This window comes from Manduca sexta, chromosome 19 (assembly GCF_014839805.1).
Source record: "Manduca sexta isolate Smith_Timp_Sample1 chromosome 19, JHU_Msex_v1.0, whole genome shotgun sequence".
NCBI classification, from domain to species: Eukaryota; Metazoa; Arthropoda; class Insecta; order Lepidoptera; family Sphingidae; genus Manduca; species Manduca sexta.
In genome coordinates this window covers 6,590,651-6,612,278 of record NC_051133.1, presented here as the reverse complement: position 1 = coordinate 6,612,278, position 21,628 = coordinate 6,590,651, and the positions used below count along the sequence as shown (strand labels likewise).

The following is a 21,628-nucleotide window of genomic DNA, read 5'->3' as shown; positions in this document are numbered from 1 at the left end:
AAATATTATTATATTAAAAAGAACAAATTATGATAGCATGGGTCAGTGATAGTCAATCTCGTCTCGGGTGATGTTAGCTTACGAATAATTATGTCTTTGTTGTGATTTGATGGTCTTTATAAGTTCGAAATCAATTTCGTTATCGTAGAAGAAATTACTACTTTATCGATTGGTCAAATAATATTTTTTACCTGCTCCGTGTAGCTTAATATCTTAGAAAACTTAAATTTAAAAAGTTTCACTAAATAGCAGTTGTTCATAAAATTGCGAGCAAAGTCAGCAGGGACGAATAAATAGAACGGCGAGTGCACAGGAAATGTGTCTTCCGTTTCTCTTATTATCTTCATTCGCAGACTAGGAATTTTAGTGTTAACGTACTTAACTAGACAAACTACGAGATAAAAATAACTTCGAAATGTTATCTTATTGATTATATTGCTGTAATTAAAATCTAAAGTCTAAACAAAGGGATGTCGCTTATGGTTAGATACATAATGAGTAATAACATACAAAGTTTTGTAAGTTATATGTGGAAGTCACGCATGTAACTATTATTGGCATTCTAAAAATGCTTTCTTATACTTTCGTATACTACACATATTCTTGTGATACGAACTGAGGGCGTGCGGAAGCGCAGGCAATTTAAAAAAAAATGTAGTTATTTTCATGCAATAATATATTCCAGAACGTTCTATTGATCTATAAAAATACTAAAATTCCCAAATCCAAAAGCATTTCATTAAAAACGTTTCATACCACCATCTGTCCGTGGTAACATATTATCTTACACATAATAATAATATACATATGAGTATCTACGCGCTTACCCAGTAATATATAATCCTCTATGCTGTACACAACTAAAAATCATTAAGCCTAGATTCTAGGACAAATAAGATACTAACGATTAACATTTATCATTTGGTATTAATGACATTCTGTATTCTTTTAAGCCAGATAATGTTAGTTAATTATGAATTAGGACTTATTTACCAATTAACTTATCTCTAAGAACAATTATTTAAGTTAGACTGTAGGAAAATAGAATATAACCAGTTTGCGCATGTTTATCCTCAACTAATTCTTTGTATCACTGTAAGTTAACAATATGCGATTTTTCAAGAATAACGTTTGTGATTTACGTAAATATCTATCTATGGTTACATGCCTTCGGTATATTGTCTCGTGAAGCCTTGGCTTATAAAGCAAAACTAATTACCGTTACAAAAGTATTAGTTCAACTATAGGTATTGAGGATCTAGGCCTTGAATGTTTCGTTTACTTACGGTTTTTGTAGAGAACAGGTTTTAATGTAAACTGAAGCTCGGTAGATAAATGTTTATTTTACTTGACAACAATTATCAAAAATACTTTATGGCGATGATACAGTATTTATTTAAATATTAATAGAGATAAAGCGTTTGCGACTTGGACAACACTAGAGGCTTATAATAAGCCTTCCCTAATCTCCATTTTTCAAAGTTCATCAACGCAGATGCGTTTACTTGCGGTGCTATTTTCCTGATAGTCATTGTGATATCATCTTATTCAAGTTTGATCCTTAAATCAGGTAATAAAGGCAACTTTTTAGCATCTAACATACCAATTTTAATATGTGTCTTTTCGATTCCAAAAACATACGTGAACGAAAGATTGGATATAGCCATTATCAAATATGATAAAAATAAATTGAACAAACCAGGGACATATGTGATGTATTCATAAGCTCATGCTTATCGTTCGTAGTACTCGACTGTACAAAATGTATAAAGCATCCGTAATAAAAGGATTTCGATATAAGACTTAACATAAATATTAAAAATCTACGATAGCAACATGGCCAACTTACTTAATTTTCAATTGTGTAGAATAATATTACATGAAGTTATCTTTAAATCACGCTTTTTTAATCCTTTTACTTAATACCTATATGGTAGAATCATGATAATATAGTTAATACTGTCTATCGGGTGAATAGTGATGTCTGATAAGGGTCTCCTATTACGAAGTGCCTCATTTAATTCGACCGTCTGCTGGTTTCTGCTACAACTTCACATTTTCGCATTCTGTTTCTTATTTTAAAGTAATGATATCAATGCGTCTATTTCATTGTTGTTATTACACGTATGCAAGATGGTTTATCAGCAATCCCCAGCTCTTAAAATTGTATCCGTGGAACTGTTATATTAAAGCGTAATATAAATAATGAAACCTTATCATAGCATATTTAGTACATCTCTAGGACTTTGTTTGACAATCTGCTTTGGAAACAGATAAAATATGAACTGATAAGAAATTCTTTGTATGCGGCGGTTTTTTTCTTTACGCATTCCCAATTTTAATTAGATACTTACAATAACGCAAATATTGCTTAAATGTATGTACATAATATAGGAACTCTTTCATTTATATCATGCGTGTATAATTAAAATAGGTGTGAAATTACAACTCAAACATCAGTTTACGATAAAAGCAAATAAAATAGAACGTAATAAATTTATCTATCTATAAAAATTTAAAGAGATAATCCTACTAATATAATAAATACGAAAGTTTATGAGGATGGATGTATGGATATATAGTTATGGTATATATGTTTGATCCTCTTTCACGAAAAGAACTACTGAACGCATTTGGATGAAACTTTAAAGTAATGTTGGTTATACATCATAATAACACGTAGGCTACAATTTCTGATGGTTTTGTGTAATTTGGTCATAATATCAAGTCAATCGAAAAAAAAAATATCCCGGAAAACTCCATCACGCAGGCGAAGCCGCAAGCAAATGCTAGTATTTAATACGCCATGCAAACGCAGTCAACTCATTCTCTAACAATGATAGTATTAAGAAACTAATAACAGTTAGTTTGTCTTGTTTACAGCGTCTGTGCTGCGCCTAAGTATTGGGATAGATGCATTTAATTTAAATTCTGTTTTAGATTAAAAATAATGCAATCATTGTAAAGCTTATTATGTGTGCACGCTGAAAGTGTTACAAATTGTCGCAAACATTTTCGTTTTTTGTTTTAACTTGAAGAATCACGCTAGGACTACACAAAATAAATAGATAATGAGTTTATAATAATTATAAAGGTCGTTGTACTTTAGTATTGCACTAAAATTATAAGTGGAAAGTTAACGAACATGTTTTTATCTTTCATAGTAGTTAAAGCATAATTTTTTAAACGATTTTGTACAAATTTGGTACACATTTATACCTTATTGCTGGTGGTAGGATACATCTTATATCCGCGCGGATAGCGACCATCGTACACAAGGTGTTAAAACACGCCATACTGACACATTTAAGTGTTTCACGTTCCCGGATCAGCTTGTGTATATATTCCAACAGGCTGTTATAATTGTGTAGATTGTCGAGGGATAATCACCTCTAGTTAGTCAACATTCTATTGGACCCCACTCCACTTACCATCGGGTGGTCACTCTGCCATGCTTGTATAAGAAAAAAAAAATCCAACTCCTTGATTACCGCGTACCGTGCTATTTACTATTCTGAAAAATGTCATTTGGGATTTTTTTCTGGGAAAATCCTCTATGCAGGCGGAGCTACGAGCAAAAACTTACTTATAAAGTACCCATGTACAAGCCATATTTTTATTACACCAAAACTTCTTTGTCACATTGAGTAGTGTTTATCATTGCATTAACTAGATAATATTTATAACTAGATCTAGATCATACATTTATTACGGATTTCTTTCCTTATTGTTCAGATTGTTTTTAAACTAGTTTAAGCGTTTATGGGACCTACTTTTACACTTTATCATGTTTATTAAAACTAATTTCTAGATTTTGACAATGATAATAATTTTGAAATTGTTGTCATAATGCGGCTACAATAATATTATTACTTTAATATTCGTATACTTAGGTAAGTGACAGCGCTGGCTGAGACGCAAAACTTCTCTGTGGTTTATTTGGTAATTAACGAAATAATAATTCAATTATATTTTTCGTCACGGAAGACGTTCGTGACAGTGCTGACGATGGCGTGCCGTCTACAAAACGAACGATCATGACTTCATTTCTGCATTGAAATATTATGACACTCTTTTAATCTCATCAGTACCTAGTTCCTTTTTAACTAATATCATATAAAAGTAGTCTTTAAATTTCGGTTTTACAAATTCTTTTAGATCCGAACCAGAACTAGTGGGTTTACCAGTAAAATTTCAAATTATATTAGGTGCTTAAAAGCACTAAGGTAACAGAACCCTTGAAGGCCCACCTAATTTTAAAATATTTATTAAATCGTGCAAGACAAAATACAATAAATTGCAACATCTCAAAATAACAAATAAACTATTTTGTTTTTGTATTACAACATAAAAAAATCACAAAAACATCGTCTTTCTTCGGTCAACTGCGTTATATATTTTTCTCATTAATAAGTTAAATTGGAATAAATACAAAACACGTTACATAATGCATAATATATAGACAATTCATCTATCGATTCTATTGGCATACTTGTTAAACAAAATAATTAATATTGAGACAACATGTTATTTACAACGTTTTGTCTGCATTGCTTGAGTTTATTTTTGTTTTTTGATGTAAATAACACAAAGCATCTGAGCGTGGTGAATGCATTTATAGGACAATGACCCAATTACAAAAAACAAAACATTCCGTTGTACTAATTTTAGTACTGTTATTTATAAAAGTTATCGTCTATGCACTAGTGCATTGGAAACATCTAGGTTTGTTGATTAGCGTACATGATATTCTGTAGGTAATCGCCCTGTCTTTTACTATTAGGTACAGTCTACAGACTTATTGTTCGCGTTTGCGCTAGTTGCGTTAATTAGTCGTTTGCAACTGGTATGAACATGCAAGTATGTGAGACGTGACGAGATTGCGTTACGACAAACCTTTTTGTTCTTTATGCTGGATTGTGGGAAATACCATTTTTGTTATTTTTTTTATTCCATTCACGTATTGCTTTTACGTGTTCTGAATTAAGTAGATCACTAATTGCAAAAAAATGATTAACGGGACCCATTACAATTTTAAATATTTAGTTATAATTGCCAAAACTAAAATTAAGTACTTTATTTAATACATTATTTATGAAGACGTACCGCATATGTCCGTGATCGGCTCTACATATTAAGTATATTCTTTGTCTTTAGCATGACAGTTTTAGAGAAGGCTATAACATGCAACTCAAACTGAGTTGTGCAGAAGAGCAAAATCCGAAGTGGGCAGATTCCGCCCGGGGACATAGTACTATAGGTGATGGCATATATCGATAAATTTTGACAATAATATAAAATTCCAATAAATTTTTAGGGAGTAGACCGTGCACAGAGAGCCCTGCATACTCCTTAATGGAATATCGTTAGTTCTGAAGTTTGAGTTAAAGATCGCGTAAAATCCTGACAAAGAATGGAAGTCATATGTTTTTTATTAATACGTTGACATACGTGTGTCGAAAATTGTCAGAGAAAATAGCGACATCGCCATTCGGCAACGTCAATACGATAGAGTCTACGTCTTAGTATCAATTGTATTACCGACATAATACTCAACATCATCGATAGACATTCATAAGCATACACGTTGATTCTCACGTAACATAATATAACGTGGGCATAAAAATCACTGTACCCGGGCATTCGTTAGTAATGAACTATAAAACCTTCATAAAACGTTTATCAGTGACATTGTTATCGGTCGTATTGGACACTATCGGGGTCTCCATCTGTGTCAATAATTATTGTTGAGTGACGCGTGGCCCGTCTTACTTGTCTACACCATTATTAACAAGTCCTTGTAAGTCGGGAAGTGAATAATTTTTAATGATAATTAATAATTTTATATAAATATTTTGTTTAAAACTGCTAATAATTTGATGTTTCTAGACGTTCTGGCAGCTGTTGTTTGAATTTGATCATGTGACCAGACTGACTGATCGATAACTTATATTGGTAACTTATCCTGTGTCTAAACAAGGGCGGTAACTGTTATATAAACAAGCTTTGTTGTCATATCGATTAATTATTCAATAACGACATTAATGATTCAAGGTTAACAAAATAAATAATAGACGTAACACGGACAAGGTCATTTAAAAATAATCTGGTTTTTAAAGTGCGATCTAGTATGGTAGTGAAAACTCGTTTGGACGCTCGTAAAAATGTGATTAATGTGAATAATGAAGTTAGAGTTTAATTCAGAAAAGTAAAAAAAAAGCCACCCTTAAAATCAAGCAAGAAAGTTATTACAGAACTTACCACGCGAGTGACCAAAAGCTAATAGTTATGCTAACGAGGGCGTCAATAGACAGCTAGAAATTTAAAACTATGAACCACGCATATTATGGATTCAAAAAATAGCCAGTAATAGTCTTAAATTTTAATAATAATTAGAAATTTATAAATTTTAGTTCCAGGCTTAATTTACTATTTTTGGATATCTATACATTTATATACTTCCCTACCCACTTTGATTAATTTATAATTACCGTCGTACTACTGGAGATTAGGTGTCAATATCACTGTATACAAACACCTGTAATAACGTCTCAAGATACAGGCTTAACCTAGTGTGGAGAGGGGATGGGGTGCTCGATCCCCGGCACTTTAAACATTTTACCTTTTTGTTGCATGTACCAGTCGTTAAAGGAGAAAGCAAAGGGAGGGAGTGTGACTGTTATTTTTTGTTGAAATAACTCTTTTTTGCTCTAGCCCGATTACTTTTAAGGGCTAATTTTGGGTCTCCTGCGGGCGACAAGAACCCACGTTATGTCACTGTATTTTATGATAAAGAAAGATAATAAATATGTTGTCGTTTACACTCAATATGCGTACTAACAAGTTAACCAATTAAACCTAGTAGCTGCTATCAACGTGTAAAATTTTACATTGAGTAATTATTTAACCATTTCTAATTTTCCACTCTCAATAATGTGCAAACAACTTTCAGCTATCAAACACAAAACAAATACTATCAGTGTTTCAAGACGATCTTATATTAGCGACATCAATTAAGTACTTACAGATTTAAGTACACGTGAATTAACTTTAACATAAAGTTCATGTTTATCTTAAAATTTACTCTAAGCTTAAAAACATACATACTTACATCACGCCCTTATCTCCGAAGCGGTAGGCAGAGGTGCAACCAGGGCACTTTCGCTAAGTGTTTTCTGACGCCTATCGTCTTATCGGGTAAAAATTTTTGACTCCGGGCTGATAGTGAGCAGAAAAATTCAATATAACTTTGTCCTATGTGGAATTCGAACTCAGGACCTCTGAGCGGAGTCGTATCACGCAGGCCACACACCTACGCAATCGGCGCACGAAAGCTCGAAGCTTAAGTATAAAAACCATAAAATAGTTTGTATTAGTAGTACTGTTCCGCTACGTAGAATGGCTGTTTTCTAATACCAAGGAAGTCGTGCGTTATTCTAAACAAATACAGTTTGGCAAACATCACATACATAACCGTGAAAATTTAACGGATAATTTTCAGGCATGTTGGTTTCCTCACAATTAGTTAACGATGAATTAAGGCGAACAATTTGTTATAATTACAGTTAGCTGTTCGAACCAGTAATATATATCTCAGTGGTCCTTTTTACTCCTCAATGGGATGTCGGCTCTTATCAATACACATATTGACAGGAAATAACTCAATAAAAACAACTATTCCTCGATTATTTGTGGAAATAATAAAATTTAATTTTATAAACGGTGGTCGACATCAGTCTAGTTTGACTAAACGATACACAATATTAGGGCTTTTGAATTAAGGCAGAGGTAAAAGAATACTTGATTTGGCTTTTTAAAATGCCCTAGCAGATCTTATAGGTACTTGAAGGTGCCTGAGCTTCGAGTGCTTACCCAAAATGTTTCATTGAATCATTGAACACAAACATAGAATAACTAATTCGAACGTTCAAGGAAATATGCTTCACGTCAACTTCAGCAATAAAATGCAATAATCATAAGCCGCACTGTCAATATTAATATTATGTGATTAATTGTTAAAACATTGAACAATTATAGATATTCATCACGTGAAAAGACGTTATATGTAGGGGGCGTGAGTCGGTCGCGACAAGTACTGAGCGGTGGAGTTCGCAGGTCACGGGAGGCCAACGTCGATAGCGTTTAGGTACTCTATTGTATACAATGACCAACGCATAAACATTATTAATTGACGAGAATGTATCAATCACACCCTTAAGGACTATTAAATCTTAAATCAAAATATTAGTGCTTAAATAAAACCTTAGGGCAATTAAAGTTAATCGAAAAACTAGAGCTTGAAGCTAGATAGCTTTATAGATATAAAGCATATACATTTTGTTACGGTAGATACCTTAGGTGACGGTTTTATGAAACAAGTTAATAACTAATTAAAGATATGGTAATCACCTTAATTACAGTTTTTTTCTCATTGACTTTGAATTGATTTATTTCACGCAAGGTGAAAGAGACGACAAATTGATTAGATTAAAACTGACTTGTAAAAACGATTATTGGTAAGAGAAAAATGTTTAAAGAAAATTTAAAAATACCTTTAATAATTCTTAAACTATGGTATATTTTTTGAATATATTTGTTATTCGACACATTTTTATTTTTTTATTTCATAGGTCGCCAAACAAGTAAGATAGTTAGTTACTTAATGTTAAATATCTTTCTATTTAACTTTCATTACAAAAGAATTATACATGTGTAGGTAAAGTATAAATATATTAAACTGTGGTACTACTGAAACTGAATCAACCTATTTATTATGTGGAAAAATGTAACTACAGTTTGGTTCTAACATTTTAAATGACAGTAATTAAATTTAAAATAAATTTACATTTCTTAACTGTTAACAATTTGCTTGCGGATATTCCGCTAATTTATTTTCTTTATATATTTCAGGGGACTTCGGGCGCTATCAATGTTTCCAGTTCATACTACACATCCTGGCCGCGATGACAGCTGGCATGCACATGTTGTCTCTGGTGACGGTTGCTGCAGTGCCCGATCATAGGTAGGGAAAAAAAACAAAATATGTCGCCGCAATGAACGTCGCAAAACGTGCCCGTCTGATGCTTAAAGATCTTTGATAAATGTATATGTATACCACTCGCTGCAGCAAAACGTATCCTGAACCGTATTTTATAATTTAAAGATTGAATTTACAAAAGTTTCGTTAATGAGAGTGGTCCTTATATAAATGTGTAATGGGTTATAGATGTCCGTTTATAAAATGCCTTAAGTGTGAAACCAATTAATGAAGTACCTACGAGGGGCAGGGTGTCTTGTTTGAGAATGTCCATCTAGGTAAATATTCTCGTTTTGTTAACCAGCTGGTGCTGCCTATACGAAGATAATTTAATAAAAAAAATATCATAACATTGCGAGTTTTCGAAACTAGATACCCAATGCATCTTGTTCATAGTAATTTCATTCGTTGGATCATACTTAATTAAATATAATTTTATACATATTTTTGAACTCAACTGTACTTATATAGTTGTTAAATAATTATATCAAAGATTTTTATTACTTATCTACTATTTCCGCGCGTAGGTGCAACACACTGGTTTTCTTGCATGTGCATGGTTGGTTGGGAAGTAAGAGCAAATATTGAAAAATATGATATACTCTCTAATTAACGCGATTTTAAATCTAATCACTACATTTACATATAAGAAATACATTTTTGTGTGAAATATAAAGATCTAGTTTCAGATACAGATTTGTTACTATTGCAAGAGTGTGTGAAAGGAATGGGTTTGCCTTTATAACATATCCTGCTTTCGGTTATAGAGAGTGTACAGTTTGCTTGTTTCGGGTACCAGGGTGACACAGACATGAAGTCAGCTTTTTTGTTCTATATGTACAAGAAGGGAGTGATATTATATTCGGTGCTACTCTGTTTGGTATAATGAACGTAAGTACAATCTTTTGTAACGTATCACATATTGTATTATGAGCTGCAAACCTCGGTGGAGGGTTATGCAATTGTTGCTTCGTATAATAAACTTTGTCATGTCTTTTTCGTTATTGTTTCGTCGGTGGCAGTCTTATCAATAAAGTTGTAAAGCATTGGTTAGGTTCGAGACTACCAGTGTTTACAATATATTTCAATATTATTTATGAAAATCTAAAATTTATATTAATCTAATTAAAACATTTCACATCCACGAACGATTTCCGCATGAGAAATTAATTCTAATACTATTAACATACTTGCAATATTACATTCCATAGTTATATCGTAACATCGACGTAGTAAACCATTAACCTAACAGGGACTTGGAAACCATGTGTCGAAATATTTTAATAAAGTACTTATTTATAATCAACCACAAATTGGGGAAAATTAATCTATATGAATCGTTCAGGATCACTTCGGCTTTTGGTACCCTTGAGACACAATGAAGAATTATAGCAGTTCATTGTTATTATTTTAAGGGTATATGATTGGCTATATTCAGGAAATTATTGCAACAATAAGGAAATATCTGCTTGTAAATAGCACACATCATCATCACACACATACTAGATATAAAATTAATGTGTTATAAAAATTATAAGAAACATCTCTTGATTTTCAGATGTTTTCTACCCGGAATAGACAGTGCAAATCATACGGAACCATGGAATTCATCACTGGTCTTAGGGGCTATACCGCTAACTGAACATGGCAAGCTAGATAATTGTAGAATGTTCGGAGATAATAAGACGGTAGTGGAGTGCCAGTCTTGGGTTTATGACACGACATTTTACACGTCGTCTCGTGGCATTGAGTGGGATTTCGTATGCAGTAGGCGATGGATGGGTGCTGCCCCACAAACTGCTTATATGTTTGGAGTTATTGCCGGTTCACTAATCTTTGGTCGACTTTCGGATAAACTTGGAAGAAAAACTGCTTTCGTTTGGTCTGGCGTTCTACAGCTTCTGTTGGGCACGGCCGTCGCTTTTACTACTAACTATTACACGTTTGTAGCAGTTAGGTTCATTTATGGTATTTTTGGATCAGGCTCTTATATAGCTGGATTCGTGTTGACAATGGAAATCGTAGGACCCAGCAAGAGAACAATATGCGGTGTCACATTCCAAATTATGTTTGCCGTTGGGATAATGTTACTCGCCGGTTGGGGATATCTTCTAGACAATAGATTCTATTTACAAATTATTTATGCCTTGCACGCAGCTGTATTACTTCCTCACTGGCTAATAATGGACGAGTCCCCGAGGTGGCTTTGGTCGCAGGGACGTGCTAAAGAATCCGTAGCTATTATTGAGAAAGCCCTTAAAATGAACGGAGTTACGGAGCCGGTAGACACCGCGGCGTTAGTGTCTCTATGTAAAGCAACTAATGCCAAGTTCGAGGACGAACAGTCGGCTGGAACGGGTGACCTCTTCAAAACACCAAAGATGTTAAGGAAAACGCTAATTATTTGCGCATGTTGGTTTACCAATTCAGTGGTATATTATGGCCTTTCTTTAAACACTGGAAAATTAAATGGAAATCCTTTCTTTATAATATTCTTAATGGGCATAGTGGAGTTGCCCGCTTATGTTATCATTACATACTTCTTGGATCGCGTTGGTCATAGAGCCCTTATAAGTGCAATGATGTTGTTGGGCGGAATAGCCTGTTTAGTCATAGTCATACTGCCCCATGGATCTTCTTCGACCACTGGAATCGTGATGGTTGGAAAATTATTTATATCTGGCTCATATTCTATAATCTACAAATATTCAGCAGAACTCTTTCCGACTGTAGTTCGCAGTTCGGGTGTAGGCCTTGGAAGTATGTGCGCCAGCGTGTCTGGGGCTCTCACGCCTCTAATCAATTTGTTAGATACCCTCAATCCCAAAATTCCAACAATTATTTTTGGATTTTTGGCTTTGCTATCAGGATTTTCCACATTGTTCTTGCCTGAGACGGTCGGTCGTAGTTTGCCCCAGTCAATGGATGATGGTGAAAAGTTTGGTGTTGGAGACACATGCTTCACTAATTGTAGTGGTCGGCCAATGACTGACAGTGTTCCAGATATTCCGGAAGCCATGGTGCCACTTGATTCAACAGGAAAGAAAGAGAAAGAATAATAGAAATAATTGATGCAATGAAACGTGTTTCGAACGTTAAACTGAGATGAGCAAGCTTTTTTATTAAATCTAAACTATTGATTTTTTATTTTAAACGCATAAGCGCCCGTGCATATCATTCGGAGTACTACTCTCGTACATTTTTCTACCGATGTAATATCCAATCTGAATTTAGATTGAAGTAAAATATCATTCTCCTAGATCAAACTATAATCTATTATAAGCTATTATTTGAATTACGTTTACATACTTAATCTTAAATCATCTCTAGAAAAATGCTCGAGTGGTTATCTTCCTGGGAGTTTAAAAGTACTACTTGGGCAAATCATATTATGAAAGATTCAAAGTTTTGTAAGAAACTTAAATAACATGAGGTACCTTTTACCTTATTTTTTTTAAATAATGTCTTTTCAAATATGAATCAATTAAAGTGGCTTTTTACATCCCAGGTAGAAGTTTACACTAAGTCAATATAAAAAGTAAGTCCGAATTAAGTTACTTAATTTTAAATCTTGATATTATTCACATATTTTTCCATTTTGGTCGTATGAAAATTGTTAATAATGGAATGTTAAATAGTTTCATATTACACCTTTTCTGGTCAAATACAATGTCATATTATACGTAAATAGGGTAGTGATGTAGGTACTTAGTTTTAATCCGTATTTATATGCTTAAGATTATCTAGTCAGCAAAAATATAACTTAAGCAAATCGTTCTTGCAGAACTGTTGTTGCTTGAGACTGGATGATTTTATATTTCTCAAATAATCAATAGACAGATGCTTTTACACTAAAATAAAGAACTAAAAAAAATCTACGTAAACTAAAACTAGAAGGGACCGTCTAAATTATTTAACCTTTATTTACCTTTATAAATTAGATTTATTGTTATATTAATAGAAATTTATTTAAAAGAGTGGATTATAAGCAAAGAGGCCATTAAATTATAATACGAATTGATACAGATCGTTCCCATAAGACTGTTTTAAACATGAACGCATTGAGTTGATATTTCTTGTGTACAGAACAATGAGCCGCAGTGGACATTGTTGGTATGTTTACCTCTCGTTATCAAATGCATTGATATTATGATACCACATATTGTATGTGGGCTGTTTAACATACCACATTTTGAGCTCTGATAAGCTTGTATCGACCAACAACGGCCTATGTGTAAATGCATATACATATATTAATAAATAAATTGTGGTTAGAATGACGCGATACACGTAGCGGTCACATGCTCAGTTAGCAACGTGCACTAATCGCAGCATAAACCAGATTAAGAGTAGGTATTCAATTATTGCATTATACAGCAACCGATGAATGTACCTATTATTTCAACTGTTCACATACTAATACATAGTATATATCTAGTATATTGATCACGGCTACTACCCTTAAGTGTAGTCTAATGTAGATACGAATATGCTTTGCTTACAATTCGGCCCATTGTTCAGTGCCATACACTGTAGATTTAATTTTTTATCTATTTCGTTGCAATATTCCGAAGAATAGGTAATGTGTGGTTTAATAATTTATGTGTATATTTGTATGTTTTTTTTTTATTAAATGCTGCTATGTCCTCTACATGTATCTGCATCTCTATGCAGCATTCATCAAAATTTATAAAAATATAAACTTACGAGTAAGTGTTAAATTTAAAGTAGAGGCTGGAATTTAAGTAAATTAAAACAAATTAAACAGTTTTAGACTTGATAATAATATTTATTAATATTATAATAAAAATAGTTTTTCCATACTAGTTGGTAGTATGGAAAAACTATTTTTATTATAAATAAAACCTATGAAATTGTTGTTTATAAAGTTTTCATACAAGCATTTAAAATTAAGCCAGAGCAATATAATTTTGAGTCATTTTATTTTTGGCACTACAATTTTACCAGTGCGCGTGTTATTTAATCTGCTAAGTTTTTTCTAAGTTGAATATGAGGTCACTATTGAGGAATATTGTTTTTTTAATATAAGTATAGAATAAGATATTAGATGTAAAAGATTGTTAAACATGTGACGGCAGAACGGAGGTTGATTCTACGTTTTGCTGTGTAACTACGTTATATTTATTAATGTACCTAAGTACATTTATTATTTTTGTAGTGATTAAAAATATAACTAAGTCATTAACGTTATTAATTTAGTCATCTTGCCAAATCAACGAACACTTAGCACTCGCATTTATTGACTTTTACGTAAAATTTAATGGCAACATTTATTAAAATCGATTATTTACATCTATAAACTAATTTTTAAATTATTGTTGACTGTATACTAGACTATTCAAAAATTAGCATTTATGTCGAATCAAAACGAAGCATGCTTTACTTATCAATTTGTTATAATATCACTATAACCAATTTTTATCAATTGATATTATTTCCAGCAAATTAAATTAGTATTAGAGTGGTATATACTTTTAATAAATAAACTTATAACTGTGACTTTTCGTTTCATTTCTTATCTTGTAAAATATTTATCTAACCCACAAAATTAGACACTTATGTACATACTTCGACAACCGAGTAGATAAATTATTCATCCTTATGGAGAATAATATTAAATTTACAACTTCGAATGGACAACCTAATTCGTGTAATTTGTAATACTCGATGTTTTTATATTGTATCTAGTAAGCTATAACTTGATGTTGCTTGCGAATAACCTTCTGACGGTTTGATGTTTTGATTCTAGTAAATAGCACCTAATTTGGAACAAAATCTATTGAATTTAGGTAATTTTGAATATAAACGTAGTGAGAAAACCCCGTTGATACAGCTAACTCTTAAAAATGTACCTACAATAAGCAATCTAGTTAAATCATATTTAGCTTCTTCTTTTTTTTGAAAATAGGACCTACTTATAATAATTAGTAATTTATACCTACTTACATATTGTACGTGGAGGCATAGGCCAATCACTGATGGTAGAGTGAATGATAAAACAACAAAAACTCTATTTTCTATTTTGTTGTTCAAATAAGAGTTCAATGGCTTAAAACATAGCTAGGTTGGTACACTTACTATTTCGATGTATTGCGGAAACTCCAACATTATCACGTCAAAGATAATTTAGCGCAGTAAACTAACTAACTTTTACAGCATAAACAGCGTAAAATTGAGAATTAGGTTTTATTAAACACTAGATGTTAGTGTGGGTACTAGGTGTTATTATGACAAAACGCTATAAAGTCCCTCAAAAACTGTAGCGATTCATAGCGCAAACTATACTACACCTGCGTCATCTACTTAAATACTCAGATTTATAAATTACATTATTTCCCATGGGGCTAAATTACTCGGAGAACCCGAAATCCTATGTTTAATCTAGGACTTTACCCGTGTGTAAAATTTTAGGTATTTTTTAAAAAATAGATGGTGCTGGCGTCATAAATTGTTTTATAATGTAAAATAATGTTATCGCAGGCGAAGCAAGCGAGCAACACCTAATTTACAATATTATTAAGAAAAGATAGGACAAGTAAGATAAGATACCAATAACTTTCATTAGATGGGAAGAATAAAAGATATTTGTATACAATTTAAATATAACTAGCGAGGTTATAGTATTTATACATACGTAGCAGTTCATTTTCCTCGCAGTCTCTGTGAACTTTACCAAACCAAAGAATGCATTGTTTAGTTGCATATGAAAGTTCAGAAAGAGCACGAATTCTGTGAAAAGTGATAAATTATTGGAAATTTATATCTAACTTTTATCTACGCCCCGTCCTATTCATATGCATAAGTTTGTTCCACACAGAAAACTAGCTCGTATCATTTCGGTACAATGATCCCTATCTTCATAATCAAAACTTTCAAAATTTTATTTAGTAAGATTTACTTTATAATAATATAAATACCAATAATAATATAATATAATATTTTTATAGATTAGGTAGTATAATACCTCTAGGAAAGCTTTGGCACGCATTACAGATAAACCGACAAGGCAACGTATAAAAGTTATACAAAGTTATTCATTGACATTTGTGTACTAGCAATTATTAATAAAAACATTGTTACTCTATTTAATTAAAAATATTTTGTTATTTAAATATATTTTTAATGTTATTATTAAACGTTTCTAGGTGCTGGATCGACGGAGTTGATACAAACGAAACAGTTGCGGCTTGGAATTCTACGGGGATATTGGATGCAATTCCTAAAACAGCATCAGGAGGTTTACACAATTGTCTCATGTACCAAAACAATGAGACTGTCACTTGTACTCAGTGGGTATTTGATACTACCTACAGATCATCGTCGCGCTCTATGGAGTGGAATTTAGTGTGTGAGAAGAGATGGATGGGATCCTTAGCACAAACTGTTTATATGTTGGGAGTATTTACCGGGGCGGTAACACTAGGAGGCATGGCTGATAAATATGGCAGAAAAACAATTTTCTGTTGGTCGGGAGTACTACAGTTAATCTTTGGCGTCCTAGTTGCATTCATTCCTGAATATTGGTCGTTTTTAGCTATTCGATTTTTATATGGCGTTTTCGGTTCAGCTGGATCTTATATCACTGGTTTCGTGTTGACTATGGAAATTGTAGGACCGAGTAAAAGAACTGCATGCGGTGTAGCTTTTCAAGCAGCTTTTGCTGGTGGTATCATGTTGGTAGCTGGATGGGGGGCTTTGATTGATAATAGACAACTTCTTCAAGTCATATATGGACTACACAGTCTTCTACTAATCCCACACATTTGGATAATGGATGAATCACCTCGCTGGTTATGGGCACAAGGACGGGCTAAAGAATCGGTTGATATAATCGAAAAGGCTTTAAAATGCAACAGATCAGAGGATACTTTAGATAGAGCAGAATTAGTTTCAAGAGGAAAGGTTGAAGCTTCAAAGGGTGCGGAGGCTCCTTCAGCAGGGACGACAGATTTGTTCAAAACTCCAAATTTAAGAAACAAAACCCTTAATGTATGCTTTTGTTGGTTTGCTAATTCTATAGCATATTACGGTCTCACTCTCAGTACTGGTAAACTTGAAGGAAATCCTTACTTAATCACTGCGATCTTAGGCTTTGTAGAGTTGCCCAGTTATGCTGCAGTTATATATTTTCTTGATGTTTGGGGTCGAAGGCCGCTTATATGTTCCATGATGTTAATTGGTGGAGCAGCGTGTGTTGTAGCCACTTTTCTCCCAGCAGGAACTACTATATCCACTGCCACTGTCATAGCAGGTAAACTTTTTATAGCCGGGTCGTTTGCAATTATCTACAATTATTCAGCTGAATTATTTCCAACTGTTGTCCGTAATTCAGCGTTAGGTTTAGGTTCAATGTGCGCCAGGCTCTCGGGTGCCTTAACACCACTCATTACTCTGCTTGATTCATTTAATCCCAAAATACCAGCGGTAACATTTGGAGTAGTAGCTATACTTTCTGGATTTTTATGCTTTTTCTTGCCTGAAACGATGAATCAACCCATGCCCCAAACGTTAGCTGACGGTGAAAAATTTGGAAAAGGCGACACGTTGTTTACAAGTTGCTTAGGAAAGAAACAGCGTGATAATGATACCGAAGATGACAAGATTCCTGAAGCAATGGTTCCTTTAGATGACATATCTAAGAAAGCGTGAGATGTGATGAATGGATTTTGCTAATAGTTTTGAATAGTGTTTATATAATAGCGTTTATTTAGTGAAATTATGAAACCATCCAAATATTGTTAAATTATATTATATGGTAGGCTTTTATGATTGTTAAAAAACAGTATTTTAGGAATCTGCTAGATATATGAAATGTGCGTAGGGTCCAAACGTAAATGTAGTTGTATCACTGCCAAGTTGTTGATTAATTAATTTGGTATATTCAGAAGAAGCCCCATTATTATTATTTGTAATGCGTTTTATATTTAGGTATATGTGAGAATAGCATTTCGTTCGACGCTGATTTGAATTAGTATTACTTAATACATTTGACGAGTATCAGATTTTAACTTTTTAATAGTTAATCTCTTATATATTTTACATGAATATACACACTGAATTGTGATGTTAGTGTCTGTGAAGTGACTAGTAAAGTAATTAAATAAGAATTGTTGACTTTTATTTTAGTTGAATATATGTACTGTGTGAATATTTATAGGTATTCACTATTTTTATGTGCCTTAAACGAAACTGAAATATATTTGTATATATATAGAAACTAATAATGTATTGATTTTTATATATGAAATGTACATAAATAAAGATATATAGATTTGCAGTATTTGAATTCATTTATTTGAGACCCCTATTAGGAAAGCAGAATGCTGTTTATTAAGTACAGCTTTAGGATAAAGCTCCATTCATTAAATTTTCCATGATTCTCTCCTTTTAAATTAGGAACATGAAAAGACCAATATAAAACTCAATATAATTTTATATTTACACCAAACAATGGAAATCACAGCAAGATTAAAAACATCACATCAACACATGGTACATCGATGTATAAACATTTAGTATTAATAGATAAAAGGTAAGTATGAGTACTGTGTGGTCTTAAGATCCAAAACACCGAATATTTTGTACAAGTAAGGGTGTTACACCATTGAGATAGATACACACATTTAGATTTTTGTGAAATTACAGATTACTTAGTAAGTGAAGTAAGTAGCATGAAAATTATTATGAACATAACATTTCTCGGATAGTGCTACCAAATATAAGTGTATAAAATTTTATAGCACATAGCAAATAGAAAAAAAAAGATTTAATATTTATAAGATTCGAATTGGCCGCTTTAACAAAGATGTATTTACAATAACAATTTATAAAAAAATATAAACTTAAATAAAGGAACTTTCATAATGGTGTCACCATAAATCATTATTTTTGATACATTTTTGTATTTATATAAAACGACTTTTTATGTACTTTGTAAATCACTTATAAAAACTACATCTAATAATATTAAAATTTGAGAATTACATTTCAATTTCGTTTGAATTTTGATTAACGGGAGTATACTGAGTAATTTGGATAGTTACAGTATTCCTAGCAATTATCTAAGGTCAGCAACAATATTATCTGCACAATTTTATAATGAAAAATTAAGCAGCTTGTTACATTACAGCAAATTTGTTACTTATGTTCAAAACCTGAAAGTGCAGTTTCATTAGTGTATATGTAATTTAACAATGGACATTCATAGAATATTTACTTGCACATACCTAAATATTGACTTGAATTTTCCACAGTTGAGATTTTTGTCAGGAAGTAATATTAAACAAGTGTAAACTTGGAGCACACACCTACTTACACAGTAAGCAACTTTTATTGTAAATGAAAGGTCTGAAATATTATTAAGCAATTAGCTCTTTACTAATATTATTTATGAAATTGAAATCTATAAACCAATAATATATTTCTGGTGAACATCAGTAGATGGTCTGCTATTCATTAATTTTAAATAATAAGAAATAGAAACAAAATACTATAGTTTCACAATAAATAAACCAAAATCGTTGTTATCTACTTCCTAATTTTGCCTGTTGTAAAAATAATTTATTATTTACAAAATATTATGTGGCATTTTCATTTATATATAAATATCACAAAATACTAAATCTCTAAGCCTACCGATTTAATACATCGCCTAATTGTCCTAATAATTCAACCAGAGATGTAAAAAAAATACATGAAACTGCTAAGTCGTTTTCTGTTTACACCAATCAGACAAAGTTTTACAATATAAGAATATGATTTAATTAAAAAATAAATGTAACAACTGATAAGGTATGAACAATTTTTTAAATCTAATGTCAGTTTGCAGAGGACAAAATGCGAGGATAATACATCATCTTGTTGTCAAATTAAGTAATGAATATTTAAATAGAATAAACAACACTTTACATCACAACAATTACATATTCATAATGTAAACATATAAATATTTCTTAAAATAAATTACCATTTCATGGATGGTGCTGCATCATAAACAGTTAAATGCTACATGTTGGGAGAAAATAATAAACAATATTTATTGTTATTCTCTATGCACATGGTGGTGTTTTGCAGTAAAGAGACAATAATTAAGAGTATTTGATCCTAAGACCTTTTTGAGCAACCACCTTACAATAATACTATGGGGTTAGTGAAATAGTTGAGAAGTCACAAAGACTGATATGTTTCCAACTATTGTCAATTTTGTATATTTACTAAAAAATTTCAACATAGACTTAAACCTTAATTTTTTCAATGACGTGTCAAAATTCGTATCAATGCTGCTAAATGAATGATAAATATATTACTAGTGTAATAACGCAACAAACCTTATGTTTCTTTAATAAAATGTAGCACCAATTCACCTCTTTATGTGTATTGTTAAATTTAATCAGCAAAGCTACAATTTTTATCTTCCTATTGCCATAAACTATTCAGTTTTCTGTTACTCATCTATTTTAAGCTGAACAATGTTACCTCTTTGGCTTCACATATGCATATTTTCATGTAACCATTAAAAGTATTCATATGACTACTCTAAAATATAAAGTTGCTAAGTAATTTAAAAGGCATGTGTATCAATAATCGGGACAACGGGTATGAGGAATTTTTTGGGTGAGTGGTGATGCTGATGTATCTGATATGGCAGTGTGCACAACAATAGCAGGTTGAGTAGGTGTGGGTGCATGGAGTTCATGACTTTCTCCTGGAGCCAGGCTAGCCAGCGCTGCCAAAAGATCATGATTCACTATAGGTTCACCCTCTTCACGGGGCTCCCATCCCACTGGAGGACTAGACGGTGGAGAGATCAAGAATTGTTTGACAGGCGCAGGCGGTCGGAGATTTTTCAACGAAACCGGCGTCACGGGTTGCGCGAAGTAACAATTGATGCATGAGTTATGGAACTGATACTGGTGTAGTTGCACGCGAGCATTAGCCGCTGCTAGCGGATTGTCATAATTCACACGTAAACGTTTGAAACTACGGAGCCACTGAAACGTTATGTTGTCTGAGAAAGTACGAAACAAATCTTCCATTTCTTTTTTCAGCTTCTCGTCAGCGAATATAGCGCTATGGATATTCGTCACTATAACAGACTTGGGTAAATCATCGAACTCGTCAACCTCCTCCTGGGTGTCGTTTTCTTGTTCTAAATTGGCGATATTGGGGTGAATATTAGGCATTCCATCTTCTGGGTTAATATAAACGTCGCCCTCTTGAAAGGAGTCGTCGTCCTCTTTGTGTGCCATTATAGCTTTAGATTTAACAAAACTATAGGCTTAATTTACCGGTTCTCAGCTTTATTACTAAAAATCAGAAAAAACATAATATTTATTGAATGACAGTGATGGATTGGCAACTTTTCAACATCAACAGCTGTCAATCGTAAGACTAGGCAGTATGGTCGAAAGACTATAGCTCTAAGGACGAATTGAAAAAAAAAGTCTTTAGCGTAGGTAATGCCAGCTAAGATATTAGTCACGTTTATAGAATATCATCTTTTATTAGTAGCATTTTGTTACAGTCGGTTCCATTCCGTTACATTAAACTTACATACCAAAATAAAATAAA

The 21,628-nt window shown here is 32.5% G+C and overlaps 2 protein-coding genes across 8 annotated transcripts in view; one reads left to right on the top strand and one right to left on the bottom strand.

Moving 5' to 3' along the window:
- Window positions 1-18,338, top strand: part of LOC115445632 (organic cation transporter protein) — a 36,044-nt gene extending 17,706 nt beyond the window's left edge. For 3 of the 7 annotated variants that reach the window (XM_030171974.2, XM_030171982.2, XM_030171976.2), the window contains exons 3-4: window positions 8,911-9,022; window positions 16,204-18,338. In XM_030171974.2, the coding sequence (XP_030027834.2) occupies window positions 8,911-9,022; window positions 16,204-17,707 (1,616 nt within the window). In that variant the 3' untranslated portion in view covers window positions 17,708-18,338. The other 4 variants (XM_030171975.2, XM_030171980.2, XM_030171979.2 and 1 more) reach the window with 2 other exon arrangements.
- A 135-nt stretch (window positions 18,339-18,473) lies between these two features.
- On the bottom strand, window positions 18,474-21,445 carry LOC115445635 (protein sarah). Its single transcript, XM_030171988.2, has one exon. The coding sequence runs from the start codon at window positions 21,304-21,306 to the stop codon at window positions 20,635-20,637; it is 672 nt and encodes a 223-aa protein (XP_030027848.2). The 5' UTR covers window positions 21,307-21,445; the 3' UTR covers window positions 18,474-20,634.
- Window positions 21,446-21,628: the final 183 nt, after the last annotated feature.